We start from the raw sequence: 19203 nt of genomic DNA, 5'->3' as shown, positions 1-19203 counted from the left end.
TGATCCCAGACATTTTCTTGAAAAAAAATCTGAAACTGAATTAAAGAGTGAAAGTTTGTTAGAAAAAGCTCAGATCTAGATAAGAAAAAAAAATCATATTTTTTGTAGCAAACTTTCCACTTTTTATTCTAGAAAATCTTAGTTTTTTGGTCAGAAATGTCCTTTTTTTCCCCCACTTATCTACAACGGCCCTAATACGCCGTTGTAGAAAAACAGATGCTGCTACATAAATTTTTATTTTCAAAATCAAAATTATTAAACTAAGACTTCAGATTTTTGACCTTAGAAATGATTAATATGACATATTTCATAAGAGCTGAAGCATATTAAGAGAACAGTCAGCAAGCGAAAAATGTCTTTGATTTTGCATGACTCATAATAACTCAATAGTCCCAGCACACTTTCTGACTCATAGAGTACTATGTTACTAATGCTACTTAAACTAATCCTGCAATTTTTTAATCTCTGCTACTTGCCATTTAACGTCAACACAGTAGAAATATTTTCAGAAAGAGATACACCACGCTTTGGCGAGGAAGGGATTGTTTTATGTCTTCCCTACTGGAAAGCAGCTGCTGAAGATGTGAAATAATAGACCCTGGGAGCGAGGTTCAGGTGCAGCTCCTGAAAAATGCAGATCGGCAGTCATTCATCTCTCCTCCTTTCTGTCACACGGGCCTCAAAACAACTGTGCCAGAAACCATTCGAAAAAGACAAAATCCGCTCCGAGACTGCAGGGCCGCCTCCAGCAGCGGGAGGGATGAGTGAGAAATGTGTTTGCCGGTGACGCGTCACTACGTGCTTCAACTCCGATTTTATGTGAAGGGATAATGCGCTGCTGTAATTTTATTCATTGGTTTGCGGGATCACATTCTGAAGCCGGCTTTGACGTTAAGATGTTAGTGGGCTGGTATTTTAGGGGACAGGAGTGTTGTGATAGAACGCAGGTCTGCCGGCAGGAGACCGGCCACAGAGCTCCCCCTTGTCACATTAACAGTGTCAAGTGTTTATACAGATCCCTTCCTGCACAGTGTTCATGAATAAGGAAAGTACCAGGAGAGTCCATGATCCGTTCTCGGAAAAGAGCAGCGGAGACATTTATTTCCTGCTATTTTTGTGGCTTTACATGAGGATTTGTGGCTCTTAAGATTCTTCGTGCCCTTGCCCTAACTGCAGGTTTTTATGGCTTATAAGAACATTACTCAAGATTAATCAAGTCACAATTTCTTTTACTTCTAATATGACCCATACCCTGCACAGTTCAACTCAAAAGTGACAAATACATTTGTTAGGAAGTTAAATACATAGCTAATACTGCACATCTAAACTTTTTTGTCTCTCAGAATTCCCCCTTTTCAACAGGCTACCAACACATTAGCCTGGCTATTGCTTTCCAACATAATTCAACTCAGTTCTCATCAGTCCTCCATCTGAGATTTCTCCCATTGAACTCAATTTCTTCAGTAGAATTTCAGCTGGGCCAATCAGCAAACAGGATTTCAATTCATAATAGTCTTAGTGATGGCTAAGCCATGTTTTTTTTTTTTTTAACCAAGCTACAAACATCTCCCACATTTTGATTTTGCTATTTTAACACTCTCCAAACCAGTGAGATTTTGAGAATATTTCTTATTCACACTCCTTCTCAGGCAACCCCACATATTTTATATTAGCTTCAGCTTTTGGGTTAAAATGAACGAATGTTTTGGAGGAAATTTCATCCTTCATGTGAAAAACGTATGACTCACCGTGGGTATGACAATCTTTAGGTGGCATGTAGAGCCATTTGAAATTGTTGCCCCAGAGTTTACTTTTTGTATTTGACAAAAAAAATAAATAATTAAAACATCTTTACAGCTTTCATGACCAGAACCTGCCGCCTTGTCTTTTTGTCAGTTTTACAGACGAGTTCTGGTTTGTAACGCCTCGGCCAATCCTGATTGTCTCTAATTATCAGGAGCTACCTTTGCTCCGTTATGATGTAAATACAATGTTGTAAAGGCTTTTGCACCCTTTTTCTGACTGATACATTTGCACAATGAAATCCTTTCAATTCACTTTTAAACAATACAAACGTAACAGCTAAAGTTTACATTAAGTTAATCAGACTGCTGATATTAAAAATATTTTATAAATTTGTTACTAATGCTACCAGGTTATTGATACCATTTTTTCTTTTTACTTCACAGACTTGCATTTTTAGTAGAATTTCACAGTGTATATGTCACATTAAAGGTGCTAAAGACATATTTACTTAAGTCACAATAACGTTGTGCAAACAATACAGATCCACAGAACATATGAGACTAAGGTAGCAAAAAACCCCAACAGATTATTTTTCTAGAACTAATGTGGTTACACAAATAAGTGGGTGCATATTGTTTGTCTTAGAAATTATACGATTGTTCTGCCAACAACTGGTAAAAGCATGAGGACATCATTTGAAAACCTGTTTGATTGAGATGATTCTCAATCAAATAGAAATAAAAAGGATTTAATCTGTGATTCATTAACCTCTAAAGTCTCTAAAGGAAACGCTGGTTCAGCCGTATGTTCTCCGGGTCTCATCGTGCTCCAGGCTTTAATTTCAGTTTAATTACCTAACAGGTGGCTTTGCTGAAGAGCCTCATCTCCATAAATCACACAGGAAGGAAGAGTTTTCCTCAAACCCCAGACAGACTGTACTTTAAGGTGGCACACAGAGTAAATATGTGTGTGGTATGAGTCACTACGTAATGAAGTGAGTAATTACTCTGACTCTATCTTTAAATGATTTAAAGTAGGATTCAAATATCTTCGTTTTATTGGTTTGGTTTTATTTTAATTGGTATTTTCAGGCACAACCATGTGTCTGGTATGATGGTCACCAAAAATACTAAGAAAACAAATAAGATATTTAAGATCTCAAAAACGTTCTAGAAAGAAAACACTCCGAGTTTGAAAAGTCAAACATTTTCCACTTTTGGAAAATTTCAGATTGATCTAAATTTTTCTTGCAAATCTTTCACTTTTGAAACTCTGAAATTTTCATGTGTTTTTCTAGAAAACTTCTGATAAAAATCAAAATGTTTTTCGGCTAAAATTTACATAAAAAAATAAATCAAAAATTACCTACAATGACCGTCATACTCTGGAGAGCAGAGAATCGACCAACGACAAAAATTTATCTAGGTAATGGCGGCTGACGGTACAAAAATGGGATAACTGGTGAAAGATGCCGTTCAAATAACTTGTATACAGTCAGAGTTTGCAGAATACCATCTCTGAATGACATGTCCAACCAAAAACCACATGAGCAACACCAGCAGAAATCACTCCTGTCCACTAACAAATGACTGAGGCTCCAGTTCACACTGGCTCACTAACATTGGGCTTGAACAGATTTCAAACACGTCGCCTGTTCCGATGGGAACAGATCCATCCCGCCAACGGGATGGAGGTGGTGCAGGGGAATCATTCCTCAGCTCACGTCGGAACACTTCGTACCAAATGATCGTGATATAAAAGCCGCAGCCTGCACTGAGTGTTGATGCTGACCCTTCTGAAGCTGCTTCCAGGAGGATAATGCACCACGTCGCAAATCTTAAATAAACTCGAACCGCTTTCCGGAGCGTGACAATTATTTCAACCGTTTCCACATCCACCGGATCACCAACCAACAGGGCACCTCTGGAATGTGTGACAGGAATGTTTCAGACACTTTGTTGAATTTATTGCACAAATAATTATGAAAATAAAAAGGGTCTAACCTGGCGCATGCATGTGCACCGATTGCAAATATCTGGCTAATCACATTTTTCTTTCTTTTTTTTTTAAACTGCTCATTGGTCATGACTGCCATTGGTTTTAGCTGTCAAGTTGTTAAATCTAAATGTACTTGTGATGTATAAAGAAACACAGTGCTCCTTTACTAATTATCAACATAGCTACATAAGGCCCCGTCGTGTCACATTTCTTAAGTCAGTGAAAAGTTAATAAATAATGAGAGACAAGTAGGTCAGTTATGCTAGCTTGACTTTGACAACCTTAACATGTTGATGTGCTGCAGAATTTGGTGTTTTTCAGTTCAGTAAAAGAAGAAAACAAATGCGACCAACACACCAACTCTGACAGATTATCACTAGAGCAGATCATTAAATGAGCAAATCTGCCACCGCTGCGTTCAGACTTATTTATATTAATAATCGTAAAATAAATATCAAGCCTGAAAACATGACACTATAGCAATCTGAATGTTCTGTTCTTTGTGTGGGAAATGCTTGGATGTTGTTTGGTGTTAAATCCTGAAACACGCGTGGAGCTGCTGGAAGTTGGTTGTTATGGCCAATGAGTTTGCGAAGCGTAGCCAAACGAGAGAACATGCATCTCCAGGTTTCATTTCATTGACAGAGTTGTTCTACTGCGGCAGCGCGGCTACGGATGGCAAGTAAAAAGAATTGTGTTTTTACACATTTAGTGTCCAGAGGTACATAATACAAACATGAGTAGAATAAATTACGCTTCCAACAACCAATGCATTGATCAGAGCAGGGTTGCTTAGTGCTGATAGCGATCACAATTCAAACATATCAAAGTCATATGTGTCCAGAGTAACCTCTGTGGCAGATCTTCTTAGGAAATCCCAGATTTGTCCTTTTGGTGCGCAGTGAGTCATTTTAGAACAGCAGGTGACTCAAGACAAATTTGTGTTCAGACTGCTGAATAAGTGCAGATTATTGTGTTTCATAAGCAACTATTTTAGCACCTTATACAAAAAAGATATTAAAAACAAAAAAATCACCCACTTTTGACATTTTGACTTTGAAGGATTAATAATTCAAAGTTGTGATCTATTATACAGCTCTGTAAAACATTTATAGACCACCGCTGAAAACCTCCTGGTTATTCCACCAAATGTTGGTTTCTGAACTCTTCTAGAGTTCAAATATCAGTATTGATGTTTCTAAATGAATATGAACTTGTTTTCTTCGCATTACTTGCAGTCTGAAAGCACAGCATCTTTTTTGCTATTTTGACCGTTTCTCATTTTCTGCAAATAAATACTTACAATTTTGCTTGGAATATTGGAGACATGTTGTCACTAGTTCATAAAATAAAAGAACAATGTTCATTTTACTCAAACATACTCAAACATAGACCTATAAAAAGTCAAATCAGAGAAACTGGTCATTTTAAATGGCCTCCTAATGCTTTCCAGAGCTGTATATATCTATAATTGAACTGCTACAGTTTGAAATTATACAGTTTATAATTCAGCAGGTTGTAAAAATTAATTTGCTCACTGCTGAGGATGGCCCAAAAGTAAAGACATGATCTACCTTTAATCACTTGCTTTCACCCTGAGGGAATTACCTCCCTTATTGCGGTTCCTCATCTCCCAATTCAGCTGCTCCAAAAAGCTGTGCCACCCATCACTTTTCGCCTCGCAATTGAAAATAATCTCACAAACTCTCGAGTGACTAAGAGACTAAGAAAGAGCAACTGGATCTAAAGAGAGGAAGGGCAGGAGAGCTCTCTCAGGCTGCAAAGCCCTCCTGAGCGTCGGACAAGCCGCAGCATCGCAGCGTGATGCCAGCGGTGTCAGGAGGAAATCCAATAAGGTCTTTTCTTCTGCGCGCGGTGAAAGAAGAGGTAATGAGTAGAGTCTGCGCTGCTCATTTTAACATGCAACATGCCCGAGTGGAGATGACGATCATAAAGAGGTGTCAAGCTGTAAAGAAATGCACAGGAAATGAGACACGCTCTCTTGAATCTATTCAGATCTCGCATACCTGGGAACAGAGCCAATAACATGTTCTGTGTGTCTTTGTTACAACTCAGTTCAGATCAATCCAGAGTCTTACAAGAGATGTTTTGCAGTAAAGCATATTGACGCCGCATGAAAGTTTAGGAGAACACAGTGTGTGAGTGTTAACAAAACTACCGGGGAGGAATCACAGTGATGAGTATTTTGTACTGTCACTTTTGGTGGTGCTGTCTTAGTGCTGTCAATCACACTCATGTATGCGCAGTTTTGACTGTCATCTTTCCGCAAAACTCCAGCTGGTTCCCCACAGCGGAGCAACCAATGACAGCGGATAAATAGCGGATAAATAGTTTTCTTGGTACTTTAAGTTGTTTCCACCATTGGCATATTTAACGTCGTATACAAAAGCGTGATTGAGAAAGCTAAGACTCTCTGATTGGTTGTTTCTGAGTTTTAGGCAATATATATAAAAAAAAAAAACAACAACAACAAATGACATTGTCATTGTGTTGAAATGAACCAATCAGTTTCAAAATAGTAGCTATAAAGCTACAGTTAGCCTTAACTTAGCTACCTGTGCAAATAACCAGACTGATCATCTAGTTAAAATCAGATCGTTACTCTTGTGTTGGTTTATAAATGGCGAAACAGAGAAAAATGAAACTATTCAGTTAAATAAGCATTTGAAATCGACTAAAGACGCAGTGAAACAGATCAATATTACTGAAGAGGTACAATTAGTTTTTTTTTTATTTCAAGTATTAAGAAACAGACCTATTTTCTGCTCCATCATGTCATCTTAGTAATTAGAAACAGTGAGACATCAATTTACAAAGCTCAAAATGAAAATGTAAAAATACAAGAAGAAAGAGGGCAATAAAAACCAAAAAAACATTTAAAAAAAGAAGTTTAAAAAGATTCGCGTAATCTTCAAAGATGGCCTCAAAACACACAAATGCACTTTATTGAACATTCAATCCTGCATTCTGTTTTATAAAGACTAATGGATCCAGCCGTGTTTCTCAACCTTGGTGTTCGACAACCTCTGCCCTGCATGTTGAAGATGTGTCACCGCTCCAAAAGACCTGATTTAAATGGTTGAATTACCTCCTCAGCATGCCACCAAGGTCAGCAGCCGCTGTTAATGAGCCTTCAATTGGAATCTGCTGCGATGTAGCAGGTAAATATATAAAACATGCAGGGCAGCGGCTCCTGAGAATCAGAGTTATAAATCAGAGTTATGCGGAGCAAGAAGTGACTGACTGTAGCTGAGAATGGGTGACTGGAACAAAACAAATAAATAAGTAAATAGACACAATGAGGCAACCAGGAGAATTCATACCAGGTGTTTGGGGAACCAATCCAAGCAATTTCTCCGAATTTATTTCTAAAATTTACTTATCAAGTCACTTTGAGGATTAAAAACTGAACTCTCTTTGCATTTAAAAGGGCGCTATTATTTGTTTTCCAGGCGTACAATGCCATTTTATATCACAATAAAGTAATTATGTTACCTTCTACGCTAGGTATCAAATATGACTTTCATAAAATGTAACTTAACGTCTTGAAAAACTCTTGCTCTTTCTGAAACTCCACCTCCAGGAAGTCATCACAACATGACTCCTCTGTTAACACTTTATCGACATTTTTACAAGCGTCTCACTGAGAAGTAGCTCATGTAATGAGCTTAGCAGATGTGCCGTTCCACCAGGTGTTGGCTAATTGCTGCTGGCTAGTCTAAATGAGCTGAGTGGTGAGAGTCACAGGGAAGGGGCTCTCTCAGAAGCTTAGAAACTGCAGCTCTTACGAAGAATATGTTTGTCCCCAAAGCTGTGATTTTATGAAGTACTGCTATATTCCTTTGTTGTTTAAAGGATTGTTTTTAACATGATTTCTAGGGACATGCAATTTGTACAGTATGACCAATGCAGATATTGATATCGGACTGGTGCATCTCAAAGCAAAATGAGATGCAACGACAATGAAACTAATCTGGTATTGATTGTTGTACATGATAAAATGTACAATTTACACCATATACCTGAAGGAATAAAATCACATTTCCAGCTTTAAAGTGCCTGGAAGAAGAACCTGAACCCCAGTTTGCTACCATCACCTTGTAATTCTAACACATTCTGTACAGCACTTGATAGGATCTTAAATGCAGACCATTTACCGGTGCTGGACAAATGGCAAATTTTAAGAGCAGACTGATTGCTTTCGGTTTTGAGTGAGGGAGTAATTGTGGACAAAAAAAAAACAAAAAAAAAACTTAGCCTGCAGTAAAATACTCCAGAAATCTGAAGCAGAAGACTGAAATGAAAAATACCCTGCCCTCCACATCTCTGTAATCGGACCTTTTCCACCGGCAGTCAACAGGAAGAGGAGTTTCTGCTTCCAGGTGAAGCGCTCCCCCGCCGCCTCGCTTCGCCTCGGAAACCCAAACAGGCGTGGCCGGCCGAGCTGCTGCTCGCGCCCCGACGCGACGGGCCCTGTGCTTCTCCATGACAAACAGCTATTAAATTTAAATTACCAGCGTTTTGTAAGATCAACTAAAACAACAGAGGTCGCGGGCGGCGTGCATTAGCACACATCTCTGTAATATCCAGAGAACACCGGGGCGCTGTTTGGCGAACAGGCCTCTCTGGGGACCGGCTTCTAATCTGAAGACGCAACATGACACAGCAAGCTGTTGTATTCTAATAACACATATCTGTCATGTCTAAGTGGCAAGAAATGGCTGATGGACTGGAACTCGATTGCTTTTGGCGGACACACGTGTGCCACCGGTCGACTGAAATAACATTTCACATACAAAAGTCTTTGTAACATTCAATTTTACAAGGTAAGAAAAGAAGAGAAAGACACAGAGAGAGAGAGAGAAAGAGAGATTGCTCCTCAGCATTCAGCAGCTATTTATAGCACAATGCCAAATCTCAGCAAAGCCGCAGGTACACGACATATTTATTTTATTTAGACAGCAATAGAGAGGAAAAATAAAACTGTGATTCATTTAAATCCAAACCAAAAGAAATGCTCTGCTGTGCTGAATCTCCAACAGGGATGAGTAACACCATATTTCACCAGAGGCCAAGAAGTAGGAAAATGGCAAGACTGCAAGGGTGTGGCAGAAAGAAATTATCAAAACACATTTAAAAAATATATATATATATATATATATAAAAACTGGGAGCTGGGAGCCTTGGTGCTAAAAACCGACACTTTTTTGTTTAGGTTCACACAAATCCTTAAATGATTGAGCCTCTTAGCACTGAGCCCTCCCCTGTTATTTGAAGCTCATCATTCCAATTGATGCAGATTTTAACCTGCAAATCACTGCAGCTGTGATGCCATCTGGGATGTTCATGGTTCGAGTCATTGCTCTGTGGAGCTCCTGTGTGCCACTGGGCTCCTTTGTTATCTATAGAAAATATTATAAATATGAATGTAAAAGATTCAGAAATTTAAAGCAGTATAAATATTGAGGTGGTGGTTTGGGACCCACATCTTTCACGTTAATGTAGGGCTGGACGATATTTCTGAAAAACTTATCACAATATAAGCGTTTCATCACAGACGATATCAATAATTATCGGTTTGTTTTTTGTTTGGAATATCTGAAATAATGCCAAGCTGGTGGTGTGACCTTTCCTGTTTTATCCAGTTTTAAAGCAGCTATTAGACACAGTGGCGAAACCTGAAACTGCGCAAGTTACTCATTGCTAAGTAACAAAAGAGTGAGTTAGTTGACGCCACTGCTCAGCTTGCTGCCTTTCTTCTGCCTACATCTCCCAGAATGCCATTCTGAATCGCAGCTCAGCGAATATTCTACACATCAAATATTCTATCAGATGTATTATCTATTTATATTGATCATGTGTCTATCAGATGGACTAAATCGGATTAAATCTCCATTTGCAAACAGCAACAGCTTTACACATCAGCCACACTTGCAAATTTAAAGTCTTTCCAGGTGCTGCTGGTGGGACTCTTATTTTCATAAGTTTAAAAGCTGATGCATATAAGTTGGAACATTAAGAACAGTAAAGTGATATTAAACGAAACACAACACACTGTAAATGTAACTATATTCCCGATAGCCTCACAACCGCTGAAATAGCTGATTTTTGTTTCATAAAGTTCTGCTCAAATACCCTCAATGTGCAGTTTTTATTAGCAGGTGAATTTTACACCAGGGCTCAAATAAATATAAAATAAAAAAGATTAATAGGAGGAAAACATCCGGCTGCAGCTGTTTGATTAAAAAAAAAAAAATCAATGAAACCAGAAAAGCTAATTTGTCTTTTGAGAGACACTCTGCTAAAAATAGACAACTTCATGTCTGATTTCTGGTGAACGCAAGCTTCTCAATTAATTTGTTTTTCTATCAGGATCTGCTGCAGACATTTCCACAGTCTGTGGCTTCAGATATTGAACCTGCAAAAACAGCAAACAGAGGAATCAAATGAATAGATGGACGGATGCAATCTTTAGACAATCTAACAAATGAAAAGTTAAACAGTATTTAAACCTCTTGCAATAAGAAATTAATCAATTTAGCAGTTAATTATATGATTATATGACAAATTAAAATTAGCTCAATATTTCCATTTTATTTAATATTTTGGTTGAATTTTATTGTTGATATCTAAAATATCTTCCATTACCAGTTTTCAGTGTTCCGTATAAAATGAATGTTTATCATTGAGAGAGCAAACTTGCATCACTGTGCCATAATCAATGTCTTACCTGAAAATGGTTTTAAAAACAACAATACCATGATTTACTGCTACTACTGAGACAATTTATCATCCAGCAGAACTTGCTGTTGTGACAGCCCCAAACATTTTGATCATTATTTAAACCCCTTAAATCAAACTCAAAACGTTTCCAGAATTTTCCCCACACTTTGCAGAAATCGTGTACAATTCCCAAAAACAAAAAAATCTCTAAAAACGTGCCATTTTATTAAGTCTGTAAATCAGACCTATTGCCGTTTTGAGCTTGCTGCTGGTCATGATTTAGCAGCGTCTGGAGAGGCTGGACCACAACTGGGCGTATAAACCCCATCGCCATCTGTTTGTTCACCTTAAGCCTGGCTGAAGGCTTGATTTTTCAGCCAGGGTGCCACGCTGCGGTTTCCTCAGCAGATTGATGGCAAGCCTCTGAAGTTATTGCTTTTATCTCCAAGACCAGTTTTCAGGAGCTATGGGAAGTAAACTCACATATAGCAAAGAGCCCATTGCATATATATATATATAACTTTAACCGTGGCCCAGATGTTTTAGCATTATTGTTGAAATTAAATTCATCTTCCCCGATCTGTATGCTGCCTGCCAGCTTTCAATTCTTGCTACTGCTGCCTATTAATGTTTGATGAAGTTAATTTAGTTTGATTTATGCAATTTGACAATGTGTATTTGTCCCGTTTGTTCTCATTTGTTCCTGTTTGCCCCATTGATCTAAATTGATGCAGCTACACATAAGCTTGTGTCTGAATAGTAACCTTTAAGGAATACTCAGCTGGGTAATTAATCTGGGGGAAAAAAAAGAGAGAGAGAACAAGCATACAGTTTAAAGTCTTTGAGTTTTTCATTGCGTTTTAACATGTACATAAATGGCTTTCATTTTTTGCGGTTTGCGTTCACATGGCATTGTGTCAAACAAGCCAAACCCTTTGATAAACCGGTTCACCCCCCTCACCAGGGGTGGCGCTGCCCCAAGAATTACTGAACTTTGGATTTTAACTCCTGTCTTTTGTCTTTGGTTACAGACAGTGGGCCACTTTCTCCCACTGGCGTAAGACTCTCAACGTTTGTTTAGTTTGTTTTTACCCCAGATTCCCAATGCTACAGTTCACTTCCTGCTTCAACCAAATCGAGACCTCGGCTTTTAGGCGGACCAGAGGTTGCTTTTTTGGTCTGCATCAGAATTTGATTGTGTATTCACGTCTCTCCAACCAAACCAGACATTCAAGGCAAACAAATATTGAGTTTTATTAAAGTGGGCTACACAGGGGGGGTGGTGTGAATGCAACCTCATAATTAGGTGATTTTTGAGGCAATTCCTTATGTAAGGTCCAATTTAGGAGTATGGTATTCAAGGGGTTGAACACAAATGCACACCACCTTGCTCATATTTGTAAAACAACCAAACCAAACGTGTATCGCTTCATGCGTCTATATTAAAACATGTGCACCCTGCGCCCGGGCATGCATGCGAGGACATTGCTTTAAATCCACAGGCAGCAATAAATGAAATCCCCTACTACTAAGTGGTGACACGTTTTGTCACCACTTAGGTTGACAATAATCTGAAATGTCATTGATCCCTGTGGGAAAGTGCCCCGTCCACTCCTGGGCCTGTGGGAAAGGTCAGAGCGCAGGGGCCACGTGCAGAACACGGAGCCAGGAGCTGCAGGAGCTGCAGGAGCTGCAGGAGATTCACAGACTGGCTTCTGAGGATGGGAGAAATACTCATGCTGCAAGTTAATCATCGCATTTCATTCCAGTGAGTAGGATCAAGCCTCCTGATCTCCAGCAAATCCGAAAGAAGATGCTTCAAATCGCACCTTTCTATGACTGACACAATGCAAACAAGTGGCACTTGTGCAGCAATATAATCCTTTTTTCTTTTTCTTTTTCCTCTTGCAGAGCAACAATGAACCTTTTCATGCAACAGAAATGTCATGACTTCAAAGGCCTCCAGTGATGCTGTCCTGTCAGCTCTCATTTCTGCAAATCCAGTTCAGCAATCAAAAGAGCTGCATAAAAAAAACCTCCCTGCTATTATTAGCACACTAAAGCACTCTGTATTCTGCTGGGTTTTTCATTTTCTTTTTTTTTTTTTACTTTGCAATTGCTCATCTTTGAGCCTCTGACTCTGAACTTCTATAATGTGAGCCGTTTGAATTTCAACACCAGCAGCGACCCAGAAAATGTGGGACAGTGAAAGGCAGCTTCGTCTTCACCTCCATGTCTCTTCTACAACATTTGACCCCCACTGACTTGTGTCACCTGCGGGGAAACGCGGACAAACAGGGACATGAGGGAGACCAGCACGCAGATGAGGACCGGACTGGACCGAACCCGGGAGGATGGGGGCTGGGGAGGGGAGGTTGTCTCACATGCGGGAGTCCGTGGCGATTGTCGCGCATTCCGTCACGGACTCCATCCATCCATCCATCTATCCATCCATCCATCCATCTATCAATCCATCCATCCACCCATCCATCCCCTCCATGCATTCACGCATGCAGCCGCAGCCGAACCAGCGCGAGACACAGAGTCTACCTGTTCGCACGAGACCACCGGTGACGTTCCGTGCCCCTTACCTCTTCCTTTTGTCTCCTTTGACATGGTGTCCTCTCCGGTGCGCACCTGTTTCCTCAAGCCGTCCCCGCGTTCTCGCTCGTCGGGGAGTTAATTAGGCAGCAGCTCAGCCTCCCTCCGCCCCTCTCTCCTGGCGGCTGCACCTGCCAGTCCGCAGCGGGGTGAAGCGGGCTCTGCCTCGTCGCTTCTGCTCCCTCCTCTGAATCCCCGTTCAGCGGCGGAAGAAGCGGGGCTTGAAGCCACTGCGGAGTTCTGATTCACCTGTGCGAAGTCCAGCGGAGCGCCGTGCCGCAGACATGGCTACTTTAGGCGGCGCGTTGTTCCTGTTCAGACTTTGCTCAAATGTCATGCCCACCACAGCTCCCGCTCTCCCCGTCCGTCTCTCTCCTCTCCTCGTCTCGTCTCTCCTCTCCGCCGCAAACATCAGCCGGAGTTGCTTCACACACACAGAGGCTCCGCTCTGCAGCTCGACTGCCTCCAGCGGTGCGCGCGGTCCGGGACTGAGGCCGCCGTCCTCTGCGCCTTCACCCTCTGTGTTTTCGCCCCCAAAACAGCCAAGGGAAACACGGAAGGCGGACTCGTTAAGGGAATATAAAGGTTTACACCTGTTCAGCAAGACGAGCAGTTGATAAGGGCAGCATGTGGAAAGGCAGGTGACAAGAACGAGCTCACAACTTTAGAAACACACGTAGTTCCAGTTGATGTCATTTGTTGCTTTGAGTCTTTGCGAAATATTCTTGGAGCTTTTAGTTGCGTTTGTTACATTTTCCGACCAGCTGCTTCTCAGTCCGAAAAACAAACTGGAACCACCTTCGCAGTCGGATTTCCTGCCGCGAGACGAGCAGCGACTCCGAGCGCCGCCGTTACGAACCGGCGCGTTCTCGAATTCCAACATGGCGACGCCCATAAACTTTGTTACCTGCACCTCTCAATACCAATGTGAGCGCTGCTTTCACTGAGCAAACACAACTTTTAATCTGGTCAGTTTAGAGTTTCCGGCGCAACATTTGTTTTAGGCGCAGGGAAGCGTTTGTAAGACAAACGTGTTCCCCACACGTCTAACCTCTGCTGCGAGGAGCGGCCATGTTGTTTGAACATGGCCGCTCCTCGCGTCATAAGCAGTAAGATGGAGAAGGACCTCGCTGGTTGGTAAGATGTGGCGGAAACGGGTTCATATGACAAAACACGCATGTCAGAGTGCGTCTAACGTCAACGTCACACCATGTATGACGTTGACGTCATACATGGTGTGTAAACATAAACAAACATAAACTTAAAACCGGAAGTAAAGCGTCAATGGCGTCGCCATGTCTATTAACGACTTAACTAGAAGGCTGTCTGAAAAAAATGACCAGTAACCCTTTTCCTTTCAGTTCATAATGTCCTATCATGTCTATACGCATCTCATAAAATCCAAACAGAACAGATTGAAGTTTTAGGTTGCAGCGTGAAAAAATAGTGGAAAAAAAACCACGAGTGCATCTGCAAGGTGTCTGCTGCATGTGGAGGTGTGAGCCATCACCCTTGTTAACTCTGAATCACTGAAGCAGCAGGTGCCACCCTGGTCATCCAGGGGCAGCAACCAGAGCAGAAAGAAAACATTTTTTGGATCTGTCAGAGGCTCAAGAATAGAAACTCTTAAAAATCGAACTCCTGCTTTTCCCAGGGACAAAATCAAGCCATTGAGTCACTTTCCCACAGATTTACTTTGGAGCGTTTTAACTCGGCAGATGTTTCACCTTACAGCTAAATCTTGATTCACTCTTAAGTCCATATCTGAATGGCGGCACTTGACTGTGATTGCCTTTAAATAGCTCCTCTCACACATTACGCTGTCATCGTGCGTGAAGTGGCCACAGCAGCACCTGCTGCTTCCACCCCTTGCTTCCTCAGATGGGATCACGCGTGAGATCCCGTCGCCAACAAAGCCCCACACAACGACAGACGAAAACCGACGCAAGGGGAAAATGCCCGTGGTCGACCCGTCGCCCTGGAATATAAAAGACTGGCGTGCTACATTACCGAGCTCCAAAAGGAACACACAAAAGCAATTTGTTATTTTCATGGAAGTCGGCGACGGCCTGCTATTTGTGTGGAGCGCCGAGCTCAGATTCCACAGAGGAAAACTAATGGAAAAGGCCTCAAGGCCAGGAAGTCGAGGAGACGGATAGAACTGATCACGCCAAATGACTGAACTGTCAGCGTCCAGGAAGAGAGACAGAGAGAGAGAGAGAGAGAAAAAAAGGCTCATTGGATTAAATCTGATGGAGTTTGCAAAGTTTTCATCATTTGTTTGAACAAGGGTGTGACTTCCTGAAGGACTGGTGGGGACATGTCCCCACCAAGTCTGGCATGAAGGGGACATGTCCCCCACCAACATTTCCTACACTTTTTTCTTTATGTGCCTTCAGAACTGATATAAACCAAACTATTTATAGATTTATTGGCAGGGAGAATTTATACAAACATCTCAGCTTTAAGCCCCGTTTTACAGAATCCAGTGATAAGTCCACTCACCAACTGCTCCAACCAGACCCATAAAAGGTTTTGTGTCTTCATTAAATGTTTTATTAAAGACACATCGTATCTCATCCGCTGTATGTGAGTCAGAAGGACAAAAGGTTTTGCCAACCAGCTGAGGGACAGCTCAGTCACATCACTGAAAAATACCAAGTTTGAACAAGGATTCATTTGGTTCACACAGAAGTTACTTATTCTGCTTCTGAGAGGTTTGATAACATTTTGATTGTTACAGGACGTTGTGTTGTTGATGTTTTTAGCACTTGATAAAATCAAATAACAAAAGGCAACTATGTGATAATTCTTCCAAAAAGGAAAAAACAAGTGTTGGAGAAAAAGATCCCTTGTCAGCAGTTCCATCACCAAGTGGATTTATTAGATCACTTCCATTTTGATATATTTACGTTTCTGCTAAAAGGTTATTTTTCGAAAGGTACTATTAATCTGACCAGCCTGATCAGGACGTATATCCTAAATTATTGAATATGACTGTATGACATTCACATTTAAGTTTTTGCTTTACTTTTATTACTAAGAAAACAATTAACTGTGGGTACAACTGTGGGGGAGTGACCCGCCACTCCCCCAGTTCCTCCTTGTCCCCACCGACTTGCGACACAAAGTTACACCCTTGCGTCTGAAGACTAGCTTTCACTGTCTTTAAGAGACACAACTAAGAACTCTGCTGCAAAGATGTCAACGGTTGCTGACGTAACGTACAGGACACTGAAACTCTCCCAGGCTGCTCTGTTTATAACCACTGCGGGGCTTTCTGGGAAATGGAGGGAACATTTGCTACAGCAGCACAAAGCGCATTAGGAGCTATTAAAGAGTCACAAAATACAGCATGCTGGCCAGTCAGCAGACAGAAGTTGCTAAGGTGCATATTTTTTTGTTTCCGCCTTGTGGGGAGACAAATGCACTTTACTTTGCTTTACTTCTGTACCTCCACTGACTGAACAGAGAACAAACAGCATCGCGAAGACCAGCAGAGACACATAAGTCAGGAATCAAGGTGTGTGGAGGTTTAAAGCAGGTTGAAGCTATAAAACGGCATCATAAGATTGAAGCTTTTCTCAGAAAACGGTTCAATCCGCCATCTGAAAATGGAAAAAATAACGTTTTGACCCACACTGGTCACTACCTACACTGACAAGGAGTAAACAAGAGGGAACTCTCCTCAAGTGGCAGAATCTGGAGACAGGTTATAGCCACGCATGCCACAAATCTGGCCAATAGGAAAATAGCAAGGGAGAAGCTAACTTTGAAAGAAAGCAGGAAGAACTTCAGTTTAAAGTAGGGGAACGGTGAGGACGAAGATACTCTGGTCAGATAACAAGAATCTAACTTTATAGCATTTATACAAATGGGTGCTTTTCAGCTGCAGGGAGAAACTGGCATTAGTTCAAGGGAAGTAAAATAAAATCAAGTAATAATAGTAACACAAAGATAAATGTTGAGACACCTTCAATAAAGAAAAATGTAAAATCCAATAAATTAAAGGGAAAAAAATCAGCAAAAGACTTCAAGTGGAAGTTTAGCTTTTAACGAGAACAATCATGAACATAGAGTCAATTTCAATGGAATGGTTTTAATTTAGTACATGTTCATCTGTTAGAATGGCCCAGTTAATGTCTAGACCAGGTGTGTCAAACTCATTTTCGTTTTGGGCCAAATCAAAATCATGAAGGCTCTTAAAGGGCCTGTTGTGCCAGAATGTTTTGATAAAACCTGTTCACAAACTGTTGATGTCAATGAATTCTTAAAATTACATCATATTATTGAAGATCTATTCAGTCCCTTCAGGAACTAATAATAAATAAGACTTTTTATCTACTCGCTGTATAAATCATGGACTATAATCATACATAAACTAAATTCTCAAGAAACTGGAGGGATTGATTGATATAAATTGGCAGTAAACAGATAAAAACTGCATTGATATGATTGATAATATAATATTTAATCACACTTAGTGTTTAGTTTAGTCTGTGGAGGGCCACATAAAATGCTTCGGCAGGCCGGATTTGGCCCCCGGGCCTTGAGTTTGACACATGTGGTCTAGACCTAAATCCAACTTGCAAAAACTGAAAGATGCAGTTCACAGATGCTCTCCATCCAACCTGAGTCACAATGAGCAAAACTGTCAAACTCCAGATGACAAAACCGACAGATGACTAGACGAGCCACATTAGATGGTCATTTAAAGGGACAGTATTATTTGTTTTCCATGCACATATTGCCTTTTTATAGTACAGTGAAGTAGCTATATGAACTTCATTTGCTATAAAAATGTTGTATATATCACATATGGCCTATAAGGAATTTAACACCTTGAAATTGGGCTTCTGTCTCTTTAAAAACTCCTGTTCGTCCTGAAACTCTGCCCTCAGGAAGTCACCAACACAAGATGGCTCCTATATTAACTCTTTAACGACATTTTTACCAGCGCTGCATTCAGAAGTAGCTCGTATAATGAACTTGGCAAACGTACAGTTCTACCAGGTGTTTGCTAATTGCTGCTGGCTAGTCTGAAGGAGCTAAGTGGGGAGATCACGGGGAAAGGCTGCTCTGTGAGGCAGAAGCTCAGACGCTTGGAAACTGCAGCTGCACCCAGAAAACAGAGAGGATGCGGCTTCGGCTCATTCAGCCATTTTGCACAGCTGAATGGCTCTCAAACGTACATGAAAGGTTTTTGACGAGGGAGCAAATAACATTATGACATGTTGCAAAGCTCAAAAGATGTGCTGAAAATTTTTCGTTTTCCAAAATGTGTCAATCGGGAAACATATTACACACAATTATGGAGCAATAAGTATGAAGATTTAAACATTTAACCAGTAAGATCAAGTTCACCACGACTATTACTCTAACTGTGATGAACTCACCCGAACTGACATTGTTATACTTTTTGTCTTTTTAAAAACACCCACAAAAAAGACTTGCATAAATCTCTACAAAGAAAGGAGTACCACTGTCACTTTTAACACAAAAGCATCTTGATGGCTTAACGCATACATAGTAAAGACAAAAATCTATGCTTCCTCCGAAATATTAGAAAGAAATATATTCATAAGCATGTTGACTGCCAGATCAGATCCCCCAGTTCTTTGTGCATCTCCGGAATAAAACACGGCCTAAGAAATGATTTAACCAAAATCTACGCATTTGCATCAGAGGACATTAGAATGCACGCTATGGCAAGTCCTGCCTGACAGACTGCTCAACAATGACCAACCCTGCTGCCAGCATGACTAATAAGCCGAAGGACTTAACATTCATCTGATACAAATACAGAGCGTCAGCTGAAAGAAAAAAAAAAAAAAAAACACAACTCCCGACTTAAATGTCAAATACTGGACATACTTTCCCAACACATAACTGTTCCCCCTCAAAGCATCACAAATGCACAGCAGTCGGTGAAATCCTGACTGGGTTTGGAAATGAGCTCTGGTAATGAGTCAGCGCCGGCCAGAGGGAAGGTCTAACCCCCTCCGATCATTAGAAATTATAATCATGTGCAAAACAGTTGCTAATTCTGGTCTTTTCACAGAAGCATCTGCATCTTTTTCCTCACTTTTACAACTACAATCGCAAACTTTGACG

General features: G+C 40.8%; 1 protein-coding gene across 3 annotated transcripts in view; it reads right to left on the bottom strand.

The window, feature by feature from the left end:
- pitpnm3 (PITPNM family member 3) overlaps window positions 1–13693 on the bottom strand; it is a 122764-nt gene extending 109071 nt beyond the window's left edge. For all 3 annotated transcript variants that reach the window (XM_055045374.1, XM_055045376.1, XM_055045375.1), the window contains exon 1: window positions 13080–13693. In XM_055045374.1, the coding sequence (XP_054901349.1) occupies window positions 13080–13104 (25 nt within the window). In that variant the 5' untranslated portion in view covers window positions 13105–13693. The remainder of the gene's footprint in view (window positions 1–13079) is intronic.
- Window positions 13694–19203: the final 5510 nt, after the last annotated feature.

Source organism: Poeciliopsis prolifica, unplaced genomic scaffold, assembly GCF_027474105.1.
Source record: "Poeciliopsis prolifica strain line A6 unplaced genomic scaffold, Auburn_PproV2 SCAFFOLD022, whole genome shotgun sequence".
In the NCBI taxonomy this organism is placed as follows: Eukaryota; Metazoa; Chordata; class Actinopteri; order Cyprinodontiformes; family Poeciliidae; genus Poeciliopsis; species Poeciliopsis prolifica.
Note: the sequence above shows the minus strand (reverse complement) of the source record. Positions and strands in the feature narration are given on the sequence as shown.